This window comes from Trachypithecus francoisi, unplaced genomic scaffold (genome assembly GCF_009764315.1).
Source record: "Trachypithecus francoisi isolate TF-2019V2 unplaced genomic scaffold, Tfra_2.0 Lachesis_group2, whole genome shotgun sequence".
NCBI lineage: Eukaryota > Metazoa > Chordata > Mammalia > Primates > Cercopithecidae > Trachypithecus > Trachypithecus francoisi.
Window position 1 is genome coordinate 87,225,771 of NW_022681465.1, and position 16,742 is coordinate 87,242,512.

The window sequence follows — 16,742 nt, forward strand, 5'->3', positions numbered from 1 at the left end:
CAGCTGATTGTTTTGGTTTTTTTGTAGAGATGGGGTTTTGCTTTGTTACTCAGACCAGACTGGTCTTGAACTCCTGGCCTCAAGCAATCCTGCTGCCTCAGCCTCCCAAAGTGCTGAAATTACAGGCATGAGCCACTGCGCCCGGCACAAAATCTTCCAAAAAAGAAAACAAAATGAAAACCCCAGGAGTCCTGAATATCATCCTTCAAATCCTCCTGACCTCCTTGTTTGGGAGAGCCCTGAGTGAAGGAGCTCAGGGCGGTACCCCTGAGGCCTGCACTCCAGCCTGGGTGACTGAGCATGGGTGACCCGTCACTGTGCTGCTGACAGCAGAGTGGACTTGCAGGGCTTCCAGATGGGCACCTTCCCTGTGAGAGCATCTTAATGCCTTAGGCTGAGTCCCTTGTCAGAGTCAGGGCTTAGCTAACTTAACAGGTGAGAAGCTAACTTAACTCACGGCATGTTTACAAGTGTGATAACATTTATAAATTCTAAAATAACAAAGCTAATTGTCTTAGTCTCTTCTCACACTTCTAATAAAGACATACTCGAGACTGGGTAATTAATAAAGGAAAGAGGTTTACTGGACTCACAGTTCCACGCGGCTGGGGAAGCTTTGCAATCATGGTGGAAGGCAAAAGGCATGTCTTACATGGCAGCAGGCAGGAAGAGAAGGATAACCAAGTGAAGGGGGAAAGCCTGTATAAAACCATCAGATCAACCAGAGGCCGTGGCTCCCGCCTGTAATCCCAGCACTTTGGGAGGCTGAGGTGGCAGATCACCTGAGATCAGGAGTTCGAGACCAGCCTGACCAACACGGAGAAACCCTGTCTCTGCTAAAAATACAAAATGAGCCGGGCATGGTGGTGCATGCCTGTAATCCCAGCTACTTAGGAGACTGAGGCAGGAGAATCACTTCAACCTGGGAGGCGGAGGTTGCAGTGAGCTGAGATCGTGCCATTGCACTCCAGCCTGGGTAAAGAGTGAAACTCCATCACAAAAAACACAAAACAAAACAAAACAAAAAAAAACACCACCATCAGATCTGGTGAGACTTACTCATTACCACGAGAACAGTACGGGGAAGCTGCCCCCATGATTCAGTTATCTCCCACCTGGTCTCTCCCACAACACGTGGGAATTATGAGAGTACAATTCAAGACGAGGTTTGGGTGGGGACACAGCCAAACCATATCCCTGGCCTGGGAGGCTGCCTCTCTGTTGCCAGCTGGATAGAATATCTCTGGCTGAGTGTTGCAATGCAAATGCCCTGCTAGCATCTAATTGGAGACCATTGCGGAGGCCACTCAGGGAACTGCTACTTACTTGGAAGCAGGGTGGTCCCAGGTGGAGGGCATGGGGTTGGGGTCAACTTGGCCTGTGGGTGGAGCGGCAGGAAGGCACCTGCAGGCTGACAGGACCCAGCCATGGTTTCCCCTCGTCCATATTTCTTGATAGAGCTGGTCCCAGACTGGGTGGTAAGTGTGACGCATTGACAGGTAATCCTGATGGGCCCTTCTGGGGTTTGCTAAAATGAGGTCTGGTGAGTGAATCTGATGCTTTGGGTGGTTCTGTGTCCAACCATCACCTGGACCCTCCTGTGAACACCTTCCCACTGTCACCGCAGGTATTGGGCCACGCCCAAAGTGTCCCAATTCTGAATGCTGTATTTGTACAGGGATGAGGTTAGGAATGGAATCTCAAGTTAAGTCCCCCAAAAGCAAATCCTGAGACAAACATCCAGGTGTAACTAATTCATCCAGGGCACATTCCCAAGAGAAACTGGTGAGCGAGTGAGGGAGGCTTGAGAGGAGGGGAAGACGCCAGGGCAGGGTGGGATTTCAGGCAGAGCTCTGCAGGGCAGCGCCAGTCTCATTCCCAGACGATGCTGGAGGTAAGTGACTCAGTCCTCGGCGTGTGTCCTCCCCAGGCAAGGGGCCTGGGCTGTCACACTCCTAAGCTCCTCAGTCATTAGTAACAGCCATCCTCACAGGGTATGAAACCTCCAGGCACCTTTGACTGTGTGCTTGGAGGCCAGGAGTCAGGCTCAGGTAGCCTGAGGGAAGCTGTGGAAAGATAGCTGCCGGTGCCCGCAGTGGGAAGCAAAGCCCAGGGAAGCTGGTGGAGATGGGGGCGGATCCTGTTGCCAGATTTGGCAATACAAAATGCAGAGCACGTATTTACATAACACGCACCAGGTACTATCCTATGTGTTTTTCAAAGACTATCTTGTTTAATCCCAGCCTGGCCAGCTCTGGAGTGGGTGCTCCCCTATTTTTTTTTTTTTTTTTTGAGACAGAGTTTTGCTCTTGTTGCCCAGGCAGGAGTGCAATGGCACAATCTCGGCTCACCGCAACCTCCACCTCCCGGGTTCAAGTGATTCTCCTGCTTCAGCCTCCTGAGTAGCTGGGATTACAGGCGTGCACCACCACGCCTAACTCATTTTGTATTTTTAGTAGGGACAGTGTTTCTCCGTGTTGGTCAGGCTGGTCTCGAACTCCCAATCTCAGGTGATCCACCACCTCAGCCTCCCAAAGTGCTGGGAGTACAGGCATGAGCCACTGCGCCCAGCCCAGTGCTCCCCTATTTTGAAGGTAGAATGTAGTTGTTTGAAGCAGGAGCACTGGGGTCAGACCAAATTTTAAGCCCCAGCTTTGCTCCCTGCTCCTCTGTTGCCTTCCACGAGTTCCTTAGCCTCTCTAAGCCTCAGTTGCTTTATCTGTAAAATGGGTGAAATAGTATCACCACAACAATTGGGGCAGTGAAATGAAGCAATGATTCTACCACTTCTTTCTACCACTGTCTGCTGCACATGGTGCTTGGCACGTAGTGAGCGTGGGGAGAGTAACAGCGGTGCTTGTTGTCATCACCACAGATGAGGTAACTGAGGTGAGAAAAGCCCATGCTGTTTCTAAAGGGTGGCTTTGCATTGGTTTTCATTTCCATGTGGGGCCAGGGGAGGGGCGGACTCTGGGGAGGTATGAACCCAGCTGTGAGTGTCTAGGGCAAGAGTACCCTATTTTCCAGTCCCCTCTCAGGGTCACCTTCCTGATACTCTCCACAAACAAGAAGGGGTCTGCCCAGGCCGGAGGACCCCAGAACCTCACAGCAGGCCTGAGGGAGGCTAGGCGGTGGTGCTGGAATAAAGGAGGAGGCATGGAGGAGAAGCTGGGCAGGGGATTGTCTAGAATTGTCCAAAAAGAGGAAATGAGCTATTTCTCAGCTATTTGCCTTTAGTGCTTATCTGGAGACGCCATTGTTAGGGTCCCAGGCCAGTCCCACAATCTAGAAACCCTCCCTGCCCACCTCTGGTAGACACAGCCAGAGTCGTGGCATGGACACCGCATGAGCCTCTGCAAGCAGCACACAGGCCTCCTCAGGAGGGGAGGCGCCACTGTTTTCTGGAGCCTCAGGCCTCCCTCACCCTCTGCAGGATGCTTCTCCTTGGACATGGTGTCCCCGGGCTTGGGAGCAGCTACCCTTCCTTCGCCTCCCTGGCTCGTTGCCCCTCTCTTTCCCTGGAGCCTTCAGCTAACCAGTCGCCTCGTCTGGCAGCGCTGCTCCTGAGCTGGCTTAGATTTCCTATTTTCCTCCTGGCCTCAGCCCCCTTCAGACTTCACGCCAGTGAGAAAAGTGCTCCTGAGTAGTGTCCTGTCCCAGGCTTACCCTCTCTAGTCCATTCCTCAAGTAGGTGCCACAATAATCTCAAAGACAAGAAATGTGAGAACTGGAATAGTCCCCATCTCACGGGATGAATGACAGAAAGCCCAGCTCCCCAGCTGACGACATCGTCACAAAGCAGGGCCTGGACTGGAGCGAGTCTAGGGCTCACAAGAGAAGGAGGTGCTCACTCTCAGGGTCGGCCAAGGGCACTGAGTGCCTCCCATGACTGTGTGCCCTGGGTACCTCTCTTGTCTCACCCACTGTGTTTCTTACTCTTCTCTGCTACGGGAGGCCCTTTGACATCACCAGATTGTGACCTTTCGTTTCTCATGGAATCAGGAGAAAATCTGACACCTGCAGAATTATCTGCACAAAGAAAGCCTCCTGGTTTGGAAATGGGACTGGCTTACGTTCACCCATGACTCTATTGGAGAAGACAGAAACCTGTTTGATGTTGCCTTAAATGTAGTAAAAAGGTTGTGGTTGGACTGGCACAGTGGCTCATAACTGTAATCCCAGCACTTTGGGAGGCCAAGGCAGGAGCGTCATTTGAGGCCAGGATGTTGAGGCTAGCCTGGGCAACATAGCAAGACCCTGTCTCTACAAAGTTTTTTTAAAAAATGAGCCAGGTCTGGTGGCCCACGTCTGCAGTGCCAGTTGCCCGTGGGGCTGAGGCAGGAGGATTGCTTCAGCCCACGAATTCGAGGTTGCAGTTACATAAGAGTGTATCACTGCACTCCAGCCTGGGCCATAGCTTGAGTCTGTGTCTCAAAGAAAAGGTGGTGATTAGACGTCTCTTTTGAACCTGCCTCAATTAAGGTCAGAGGTCTATGATTAGGTGCCAGCTTGGGCATTCATTTCTGTCCTGGGAGCAGGGCTGTAAGATGACCTCCCCACGAGCACTTGAGCATGGGTTGTAGATAAACCCATCTGTGTCCCTGCTGGAGCTGATGGAGATACGAGGACTGAGGGATCCTCCTTACTTAAAGTCACATCTTTGGCAAAGGGCTGGAAGAGGGCAGGGAATATCCGGATGTTGCTCAGAGGCCAACCAAAATTCTTGTGGCCAGGCCTGAAATATAAGTCTCATTGTAACAACAGGAATTATAGTTTAGTCTGACCCAGAGAACTGAGGCAACATTAATTGAAAATAGTTTGTGCACACTGCTGGCTTTCCTGGTCACCAGCTCATGCCTGCATGACAAAATTCTACAGAAGAGGGCATCCCGGACGAGCACAGCTTTTTGCCTGAACATAAAATGTTTTCTGAAAAATCTTTCTCCCAAAAAGAAGGAGTCCTTTAGTAAAGTGCTTACAAAGTTTCTCACATCACAGTTTCTCTCTTCTTGTTTATTTATTTATTATTTTTTTGAGACAGATTCTTGCTCTGTCACCAAGGTTGGAGTGCAGTGGCATGATCTCGGCTCACTGCAACCTCCACCTCCTGGGTTCAAGTGATTCTCCTGCCTCAGGCTCCCGAGTAGCTGGGATTACAGGCACGCACCACCAAGCCCTCAAGCAGTCCCCTAATTCAATCAGCCGAGCTAATTATTGTACTTTTAGTAGAGACGGGGTGTCACCAGGTTGGCCAGGCTGGTCTCAAATTCCTGACCTCAAGTCATCCACCTGCTGCGGCCTCCGAAAATGCTGGGATTACAGGCGTGAGCCTCTGTACCTGGCCTCTCTTCATTATTTAAACACAAAAGTTCTGTTTGTGAAAGACCCATTCACCAAAATGACATCATCCAATGTTAATTTTTAATTTCGAGAGGCTCATGGAGATCACCAGAAGGAACTGGCATAAAAGGAGACGAAGTCAGAGAACAGGGATTTAGTCATTATTCCTGGGATATGATCTCAATATTAACTAGGTTAGATTTCAGTATAAAGTTTTTTAAAGACCATTTTAAAAAGCAAAATGGTAAGAGTTTACATTATTGGGATGGGGGGAAAGTCTCTTAAGATAAAAGTGGATACTTAAGGCTTGAATACTGTTTTCCATGACAGCATCGTCTGCTGTCTCTCACACAACTAGATGGAAATGTTAGGAAAGAGCTCCCAAAACCTGTGCCGATGATTCACAAAGGGGATCTGGTAATGATGAGGAAGGACCTCAGTGTCCAACTGCAGGTGAAGAGTTGCATGGAACTATCATGAGGTACGAGTGAAAAAAATCAATTTTATATTTCTGCATTATTCCACATCATCTTACTTAAAATATGGATCATAGGCAGACATCTATTTAATCAACATCTGTAAGGCTTACACAGTTAAGTTGTCCAAAAACTTTTCTTAGGATCTTCTCATTGAGGACTGGGGGGATTGTTTTGTATTTGGGGCTGCCTGGTGTTTGGCCAGGGGTTAGTCATAGTCTGCTTTGTGTGGCCCGAGCCTACTTGCACTTTCTGATGTGTTCTTAAGGCGGAGCCTGATCCTGGTTCACTCCATCTTCCTCGCTAGACAGTAACTTCCCAAAGGGCAGTGCTGTCCGTTTATAACCCACAAACCCAGCCTTTTCTCCTGTGCTGTTGGAAAGTTTACTGGCCCCTCTTCTCTGGACCTCATTTTCCTTGTCCAGGATGAGGAGTTTGGACAAAATGATTAGTAAGGATCCATCCAACTTTAATTTCCTCTAAATTTTTGCTTTTGGATTGAGTACGCATTTTGCTTCAAATGAAAACTCTTGCCGAGGCATGGTGGCTCACAGCTATAATCATGGCACTTTGGAAGGTCAAGGATGGAAGACGGCTTAAAGCCAGGCATTTGAGACCAGCCTGGGCAACACAGTGAGCCCCTGTGTCTACAAAAAAAAAAAAAAAAAAAAAAAATTAGCCAGGCATGGCAGTGCTGCTTGTAGTCTGAGCTACTTGCAGGCTGAGGTAGGAGGACCGCTTGAGCCTGGGCAGCAGAGCAAGACTCTCTCTCTTGGTGGGGGTGGGGGAAGCTCTTGCCTATAGCCAGGGTGGGATGGGAATCAGGAAATGATCCCAGGTTGGAGGTGCAAAGGAGGCAGATTCCTGACTGCCCATGGCACTGTGCAACTCTGGATTAGATGAAACCTGAGACATATTTTAAACATTTTTTTAAATTAAAAATAACCTGTTTATTCACCCACTTACCTCTTCATATAAGCAAGCTCTGCCAAACACCAGCACTATGCTGGGCCAGGAGAGGACTGAGCTGGGGCCCTCTCTCCAGAGGCCCAGCAGTAGGTGTCAGGGTATAGAAGGCCCTTAATTCAGGGGGAAGGAGAGAGGAGAATGGAAGATTTCCCTGAAGAAGGTATCTATTTAAGTTGATTTTTGGTGAACCGGTAAGAATTTCCCAGCTTAACAGGGACTGGAGACTGGAGAACATTCTATGAGAGGAAATCATGTGCATGGGCTAGAAGAAACTCAGTATGTTCTGGAAACTATAAAGTGTGGAGCTAGGGGGTTGGAAAGGTCTAGCGAGGCCCCAAAAGGACAGAAAGCAAGCATGGGGAATGAGGTTAGCACAGCAGGGCAGCAGCAGGCAGCCCCCCTGGGAGTGGCAGGAGATGGAGTGGAGTGGCTGGCGGCATTGGGAAGGTGAGGCAGGCTGGGACAGGTGCTTGTGCTAGGCAGCAGGCCCGGGGAAGTCTGCCGACAGAACCACCTGGGCCTGAACCGTGGACTGAGCACCCAGGAAAGGCCCCTGCCAGAGATCCTCCTGTCGCTATTGCCATGGGCTAGATTCCACCATTAGAGGAGTCTTTCTTTGGCCAAAAGAATGAGACTCTAGGGGTCATGTGAGGGTGCATTCTCAGGAAAGTGGGACACATTGACATCTTTGGCAGGTGTTGCTCTATAGGGTCAGAGCAAATGTATGTGCTAGTAGGGGTGGGGAGCTGGCCGAGGAGTAAACCTTGAGGGCATAAGGAGAAACACTGCTCTGGGCTCCCTTAGGACACCTCAAGGTAGGCAGTTGCAGGGGGCTGCTTGAGGGCATGAAGTGCCTCATATTCACAAACAAGAGTGGTGGGGAGGGAGACGACAAGGGGAAGAGAACCTCAGAGGAGTTTGAAGGGCCTGGGAAGCAGGTGTGCATTCTCCACAAGTTAGCCAGGGCATGACATCATCAAGGATTTTGCTTAAGTGGTTGGGTACAATTGGCGTACACATCAAAGAATGCGGACTTTGGATCAGGTTGGAGTTGGAACTCCACTGTTTGTCAACCACATGACCCTGGGCAAGTTATTCAACCTCTTGGAGCCTGCGTTTGTAAATGGTGCAGGTATTTACCTCATAAGTTTCTAGGATTTCGTAACCCACAGTAAACACTTCATAGATGGCATGTATTTGCTCACCTTTGGACACCCTGCTCCGGCATGTGGCCCCCAGCAGGTGATCAGAAAGGTCTTCTGGTTCATTTGAAGAGGAGCGGTCCTGCACCCCCAGCAACAATGTCTAGTCTCGATTCTGACCATGGCAGTTAAGAGTTTCTTGGGGGTCCTTTCCTAGGCACTGATGCTGGCTGGGTAGCCCTGGTGTTCGTATGTCTAGATTGAACAACTGGCAAAATCCACACTGACTTTGACCTGAAGAGTGGCTGACTTTTCATACTCGGAATGCTTATGCAGAATTATGGTTTCTACTGCCAGAATCGCAGTGCCTTTTTATTTAAATATTCCCCTTCATGCCATGCATTTAAAAGCATTATCCGTCTCATAGAAGCTTATAGAGCCTATTTCCTAGAATTTTCTTTTTTTTTTTTGAGACGGAGTCTCGCTCTGCCGCCCAGGCTGGAGTGCAGTGGCCGGATCTCAGCTCACGGCAAGGTCCACCTCCCGGGTTCCCGCCATTCTCCTGCCTCAGCCTCCTGAGTAGCTGGGACTACAGGCGCCCGCCACCTCGCCCGGCTAGTTTTTTTGTATTTTTTAGTAGAGACGGGGTTTCACCGTGTTCGCCAGGATGGTCTCGATCTCCTGACCTCGTGATCCGCCCGTCTCGGCCTCCCAAAGTGCTGGGATTACAGGCGTGAGCCACCGCGCCCGGCCTTTCCTAGAATTTTCTATGAATTCATTTAAAAGCTATCATCAGTCAACAGGCTACTTCTGGCTACAGGCAAGACTGCAAGGAAAACCCTTTCCTACAGGGACAGGCCCCAGATGTATACTTAATAGTTGTGTCTTGGACCTGTTACTAAGTGAAGAGTGTTCTAGGAAAGTAGGCCTGGACTGAGGTATTAGATTTCTAGTCAACAGGCCAGTCTCATTCTGTTCAAACCAGCACTCTGGGGGAGAAACCACTTGTGGGCACTGAATTACTCTGGCTAGCCTGTCTTAGGACCATCCACAGCCAGGGCTAATGAGACAGCTGAAGAGAGAGAAATACTTTACCTGAGGGTTTTTTTTTTTTTTTTTTGGCTTTTATTTTTGTGTGTGTGGATTACCACCATGTATCTCACCATGTTATCCCAGAAATACTCCAATTTCATACAGAAAGCACAGATGTTTAAATAAGAAGCCATTTAAGTGAGGGGATAACTCTCACTAAAAAAACTCAAAAATAAGAAATGACAAGTCTAGATAAACTTTTTTGACATGTAAAATGACGTAACCATAGTCACAGGGAATACAAGAATCAGGTTTGAATGTCCACAGGTTTCTAAAACTAAGCTCTGGCTTCATATCTGTCGAAAATCTTTAGCGGTTGGGGAAAATGGCTGTATTTAAAAATAAATGAATTTTGAGTTGAAAGGTAGATTTTCCTCCCTCGATGGAGACAGAACTTTTAAGCTATGGAGAACCCAAGCAGCCTTTCCATGATCTAAGTTGTCCAAGAGCCAACCCCAATCAGCAGCAACAGGACTCCAGCTGTTCACCCTGATTCCGAGTTGGCTGAGCTTCATGCTGCTTTCACACATTCTTTTTTCTACCTCAGTTCCTCTTTGCTCGTATTCTGTTCACTCCATTAACTTGCCCAAGCACTGGACTTAAGTATGGTAATGCCTATACATAGTTGTAATATGTTTCATATTTTGAAAGTGTAGAAGTATTAATTTAAAAAGAAAAAACTTAAATGGAAAGTTAAGCAATCCTAAACAAGGAAACTGTTTCACTGCCTTTGGGCTAGGGAAAGAGGATGCTCTCAAGGAATTACATATCTTTTCCAAAGCAGGATGGACTGTATCCATCATACAAATTAGGATAAGATGAGCCACCACACCTTAAAGAAATCAGGCTTGAGCCTACACAAGCCATAACCAAATAGAAGATTTTAAACAAAGGAGCACATAGCCCAAAGCTGACATGTTATTTCTATAAACTGGTATATATGTGAAGGACTTAGTGTTGGCTGGCTTGTGGGTTTTTGATTCACTGTATTTTCTTAGATAAAAGCACAATGTGAAGGCACATTAATAGTTGAGATTTTCTTTTCCTTCCAAGTGGACTTACTGACTGATTCGTTTCATATAATAGTTAGTAACCTCAAGAAGTAGCAGGAGGATGCCATGTATCAATCTCCTTCAAGTCTCACTGCAGCAAGGATGGAGACTCCAGCAGTGTGGGGTAGGCACAGACGGCCACAAGATGGCGCAGCACCTCCATATTTGGGCTCTTGACAACCAAGTGTTTTTTTTTTTTTTTTTAAAGTCCACTAGGAGGTAGGATGCTGCGATTTCAGACCTCAGTTATTAAACAGTAAATCTGGAAAACCAGTGGATAAATCTGCCATCTCCATTCTATGTTATTAAGGTCAAGATAGTGTACTGGTTTTCTTTTAAATCACATTCCATTATGTCAAACATTTAAAATGTCACAAAACCCACATGAAGCACCTTATATACGCTAAGATGGTTATTTACCTAACACCATTAATGATAAATGTTGTTACAAATATGCATAGTCAGATGATAGTAACCACATACAGAAAAAAAATTTGAACAAGAATTTATTTCTTAAAATTTACTTAAGGGATTAGAGCTGATATATAATAGAACATTTAATATAACATTTGGAGTTATGGCAACATAAAAATAGCTGTGGTTACAATTAGCACATGCAATTCACTGCAAAGGTAAAAATACATGCTATACTCTAGACAAGCCTTCCAAATGCAGTTAAGAGTAGACAGGATAAAACAGCAAGTGAACATGAAAGGACTGCACTTAGAATAAAGTGGGACATAGCTAGGATATTAAAGAGACATATCTAATGCTAATCACTGCATTGTCCTACTAGCAAATTGCACATTTATTTTTAGAGTATATTCAATACACATATACATTGAGACTAGAGAATTTTCAAATATCTACATTTGAAATCCCTTTGTTTCTAACACATCACATTATGGTATTAATGTAACAGCACTTAAAACCTGTAGTTATCATTCAAAACTTGTGTTTAAGAGATAAAAGAATATCATTCAGACAAAGCTCGTGTTCAAGAGATAAAAAAAAATCTATCACTATCGGTCTTAAATGCATCTTATCACGATCCATCAACTTTAATGAAATGGGTAATGAAGTTAAACTAATCAGTTTGTTCAAACTATTGACTGAGAAAAAGCCCTTAAAAATTTAGGAACAAATGAATAACAGAAGAGCTCACCCTGAGCTGCCACCTTTTAATTTTTAATATAATGTATATGAGTATCATGCTAACGTACATACTAGTATCATGTATGATCGAAAAATAGGTTAATGCAAACAATAATATGCTTGGCTTTGTAAAGTTTTGTTTTGACTTACATCTATCTGAATTCTGTTTATTGAGTCTGAAAAGGAACTGCTGCCAAGGACCAGTCCAAAGATTAGGCTGTAAGCCTGCTAGTTCATACCTTCTTTGGAATCGATGACAATGCCCAATTTTAGGCTAACCCTAAAACATGTGCCATTTTATGACTCCATATTCTTTTAATTTACAGAAAAGTACAAACTTTTTAGGAAGTAATCTTACCACAGCAATATAATCTAACAATGTCTATAATAGAAAGCTATCCCAGTAAATTTTTTTTGAACAATTGAACTTTTATCTTATGTAGCTTATAACTTTGATATTTTATTCATCTCAACAAAATAAAACTTTATTGAAACAAAAGAGTATGGTTTAGGAATATGCTCTTAACAACTGAGCAAAATTAGAATGATGTGGACTATAACAGAATGAAGGAAGATCTCTCTGCTTGATGTACTTGGTCAATGTTAGTAAACAGAAACATTTTAGGGAATTCTATGATTATTCTACTTCTACATTTACATGTCATGGTTTTAACTAGTTAAATGGGTAGAAAAAAGACATCTTTAATAATTGATTTCTATTTCTCAAACTAGATGCTCTACTTTAAATATGAGCTTTGATAAATGTTTTGTAACATTTTTAAGTTGTAACATTTGTAATTATACTCCACTAACTTCACAGTAAGAGCTAGGGACACTGGATGACTTCATGTGGTAAAATCCCTTATCAAGGAACAAGGCTGAAATTAAATGAACAATTAGGTAGAGAAGAGAGATGAACACAGAACATGTGAATGAAATTCGCTTTTTTTCCTTGCTGCTGTTCCCGAGTGCTGACTGATCCATTATAAAAAAGGATAGGATTAAAATTTTAGGTCTTAATGATACAAAGTGTGAAGTTTTATAGTTTTCTAATAATTATTCAGTATTATCCCTTTCAGAGATGAGGGTAGGATACCACAGACATCAGTAACTGACAAGTTATAATATCAACACATGTAACATTTGGGTCCTTTTTCTATAACCCTGAAGGGAGCAACTGCAGTTGCAGAAGCAGTGAGTGAACTAGTTTTGTCCAGACAAGGTTCTCTGATGTGCTAGTATTACTTTAAACACCACTTTTAGACTCTAAAGATTTAAAGTGATAAAGTCACTAACCTTATTAGACTAGTTTTTACATAAATAACCAGATTTGTTTCTTTGCCTACCTAAAGTACAATTTACATGCATCAACACACAGATCACTCTAAGACATGCTTGGGAAAGTAATTTTGAATGTAAAACAAGTTTTATAATTTATTTTCTCCTTAGGGCAGAAGATGTACATTACATATTAGTGCTCAAATGTATGTTCATTTCCAGAATGCATTTTTGGACAGTAATCATATACTCATTTAATATGTATAAAGTGTTCTTGGGGATGGGGGTATTCACTCACTATACCATGTTTTATACAGGCTTCAACATGTACATTTGTTTGTATCATGGCCTTCAATGATCCTCCATTCTCATTCCCATAGATCAAGAATTCACATTGTATAACTGACCCTGAAATGTACAAACCTCACACTAAAACATTCTTCATGACACTATTTGTTATGAGAAAAGTTGCAGCTTAACATTACAGTCATGTGACTTATTTTGAGAAAATGGAAAATGTAATAGGTATAATAAATTTCCTGACACATATAGCAAGACAAATCCAGCCCAGCCTTTGATGACCAACTTAAACGCTGGCAATGTCATTATCTTGTGTAAATTTGGGTCTATCCCTACCTTTACTTCTCTGTGCCTGATTTTCCCATCTACTTTGAATTAGTGATTATATTAATCTAATTTTGCCTCAAGTGGGAAACTGAATATATCAGAATAAAGCATTTTTCTTCATAAAGATGATCATATAATATGTGAAAGAACTTTGAAAGGATCAGGTGTTATATAAATGCAAGAATATAAAAGATAAACAGGAAGTCTAATGTGAATAATATTCTGAGAGTAAAAAGTGTGATTATATTTCAATTGTAAATGTATACCAAGTTTTCTTAGCTTTCTATTCTCCAATAACCTCTAGAAACTTCCAGCATGCCTGGTTTCTGTAACTTAAATATGGCATTAAAAACCTGTTTCCTTTGAATTCACTTGATAGCAGTAGTCAATCACTAATAATGCTTGCTAATTTCCTCTTACTTTCTTAAGAAAGCCCCTATATTTAGCCTCTGTCTCCATATTACCAAGTGGTGGTTAGGGGACAGCTTAAGTACTCTAGTGGCTTTAGCACTAAACTTGAGGCCTGGGTCACTTCTCCCTTGAAGAAAAAGGGTTTTAAAAATTCCTAAATCACAATGTAGAACTAAGTTCCACCCTACCTCAGAATTGCAGATATGAAAATACCATCTCTTTATTGTCTCTACAATAAGGATATTTGCTAAGATCAAGATGTACATTTTTTGGGGTTCCGTTTTGTTTTGGTAAATATTGCCCAAGTCATCTTAGTTTGCTTCAAATATTCACTAAAAATAAAAAATTTTAAATCTCTACCTACTTAAAAATTTTTAAAAGTACTCTAAACAAATTTAAGCTGAAGATATATACTCTGTATAAAGTGCTTCATCTACTCAATTCTCTGAAGTCTTAAGGTCAATGATATGTGTGTATATATGTGTGTGTGTGTGTATATATATATAAACATTAGCAATTTAAGCCTTTAAAAATGCCAATTTTTTAGATGCTTTATGGTTTTTTCCCCCCTTTACTACCACTTTCTTTTTTCCCGTTTATTACTACAATTTAAGCCTTTAAAAATGGCAATTTTTCCGATGCTTGAGATAGTTTGGGGGATCCCCAGCTCTTATCATGGCACTCTGTTGAGTTTGTGAAATAGATCTTCAAAGAGGTTGTCAATAATATGCAAATTTTTGAAAACTAGTGAGATTACTAATTATTGATGAATAAAAAATGAGTACTTTTAATCTGCCAAGTTAAAGCTCTAGAATTCCTTTTCTCCAGTAATAACTGGCAGCATCACTACCAATGGAAGGGACCTAAGGAATATTGTGTACATTGATATACACGAGGCTGCTCATTTTTTTGTCAGATTACAAAAGCTGGGCTCATATAGTTATGGCCTATGGATCTCTCTTTATTTTAGCGGAAGTAGATGGTCTACACACCTTGCTCCTCTAATCTTTTGTATTAACTGTCCCTAAGCCACTTTGATGACTAATCAAAATCAGTATGGCTGTGCTCACTAAGCATATCACTGCTTATTATTTAAATGCCTTCTGTTTTTTATGTAGCAAAACAAAAAGTTTTATAAATTTCAGATAAGCTTTCTATTTTTCTTCAGTGCAAACATCCTTAAACAGCACAAAATCATTCAGCTAGTCTGAGGATGAAGTCAGTTTATGTAGTGCTTAAAGAAGAATCCCAGGTATTCTGGAATGGAAATAGCTCGTGTGAAATTTCAGTTCATTTTTGTCCTTAAGGGCAAATGATCATCTTCAGAGAGTGAAGACTTTTTGAAATCTGAATTCACAGATAAAATACTTTTAGCTTTACTTTATAGGTACTGCTGAAGTTGCAGCAGGAACTACTAGTCCTTCACTGAGGCATGTAGCCGCCTTGCCGTACAGTCTGTGGTAAGTAACTTTTAGGCATTCCTTCATCAATCGCAGCCTCCATCCCGATTGTTTCAAATCTTTCTACTTGTCCCTCAGTACCTGGACCAAAAGCATCTGCTGCAGAAACTTCCTGAAACATTTTCATTTCCCCAGATCCACAGGATTGTGAAATATGATCTGAAATCTGTTGTTTAATTCTAACAAAATCTTCCTCATTGACTGATGAAACTTGCTTTGACCTTTCAAAATGTGAAATATCGGGACTGGATTCATGCTGACTGCAGTTCTGTTTGAAGTACTGTTGCCTGGGCAAAATGTCATCACTGCCATCTACATGATCTACTAACTGTAGATCTTCTGGCCGCTCCTCTGAATCTAACAAGGGCTGGGTAGACTCGGATCTTGAGAAGACTTGCACGGATGGAACTTGGTGTCTGTAGCCACTGTGCACCACAGTAGAATACTGGACAGTGCTCGAAGTATTTTGTGAAGATTCATTTTCATCACTGCTAGAAATGCTTGGCCTAGAAGATGACATGCATGAAGAACCCCCAATACCACTGCTGTGTCCTTCAGTATTAATTTTTTCCTTTTTGAACAGGTCCAATGATTTCAGATCTTCTGGAAAAGGTTTTTTGTCATTTGCTTCTATTTCCACAACACTTACATCAGTGAAATTGCCATCTGAATACATTTGATCTTTTGAATTAAAGTTGTGCTAAGGAAGAGAGAAAATTGTATATGGCAAGTATTAAAGTCACCGAGTTAATGCAACTCTGAAACTTCCCAGTAACTCTCAGTGGTACAGAAATAACCTGCATTATGTCACTAAGTCACTGCCAACTACCCAAAATGCAGATACTGTAAAATGAGTCTAAGTAGTCTAAATCAATATTGTTGGTGTTACATTTTGATAAGCTAATGGTCTATAAATAGTATTTAATATTTCATGCCTAGACTAGGCAGCCTACGATTAACCGGACAGAAAACTAGAAAACATTAAGGAAAATCAAATCTGAATGACGGAGATTTTGTAGAATATAAAAATACATAATACATTTTACTCTGTTAATATAAAATTTAAGGACTACTGGAGGATAATAAATACAAACGAGTTCCCCTTTGGGGCATATTTAAAATTCAGAGTTTAGAGTAGGTTCCCAGAGATCATTTCTTCAGTGCTAAAATGATAGTCTGTTGAACTTGGTCTTAATACTCAATCCAAAATGCTTGCCTTGAGGTAGTTACCATCACATAGCAGTTTCAGCACCTCAAGTTTTCAGTTTGCAAGTTCAACCAAACATCTGTAATGTTTACTAAACAATTTAAAATATCAGAACAAATACGCTATGATGGTGATAAACCCCTAAAATGTGTCATACATATTAAATTCTGATTAAAATTTTCATTTATGTACCATTTTATTTTCATTTACTTTTTGATTCAGCTTGAATATCTTTTGGTACATCTGTAGATACTCAATATACCTACTAACATGTCTGTATATTATAAGCAACTCAGAAGCATTTTCTCTTACCCTTGGAGGAGTGTGAGGTGACCACTGGGCAATATGACTCTTTGAAGGATCTGGAACATTAGGCCAGATGTGTTTTTTAATTCTGAAGAGAAAAGAAAAATGGCCTATGTAAAACCACACATAATAAACAATGAACAGTCCCTATTTCTAAACATGTTTATCAAAGACTTACAAACCAAACCAATCACCTAAATGAACAAAAAATACCTACTCTACCCCAC

The 16,742-nt window shown here is 42.6% G+C and overlaps 1 protein-coding gene across 2 annotated transcripts in view; it reads right to left on the reverse strand.

Moving 5' to 3' along the window:
* Positions 1–10,559: 10,559 nt before the first annotated feature.
* Positions 10,560–16,742, reverse strand: part of IL6ST (interleukin 6 signal transducer) — a 59,754-nt gene continuing 53,571 nt past the window's right edge. Inside the window, exons 10-11 of one of the 2 annotated variants that reach the window (XM_033179595.1) lie at positions 16,522–16,603; positions 10,560–15,702 (exon numbers count right to left, since the gene is read on the reverse strand). In XM_033179595.1, the coding sequence (XP_033035486.1) occupies positions 14,965–15,702; positions 16,522–16,603 (820 nt within the window). In that variant the 3' untranslated portion in view covers positions 10,560–14,964. The remainder of the gene's footprint in view (positions 15,703–16,521; positions 16,604–16,742) is intronic. The other variant, XM_033179594.1, reaches the window with a different exon arrangement.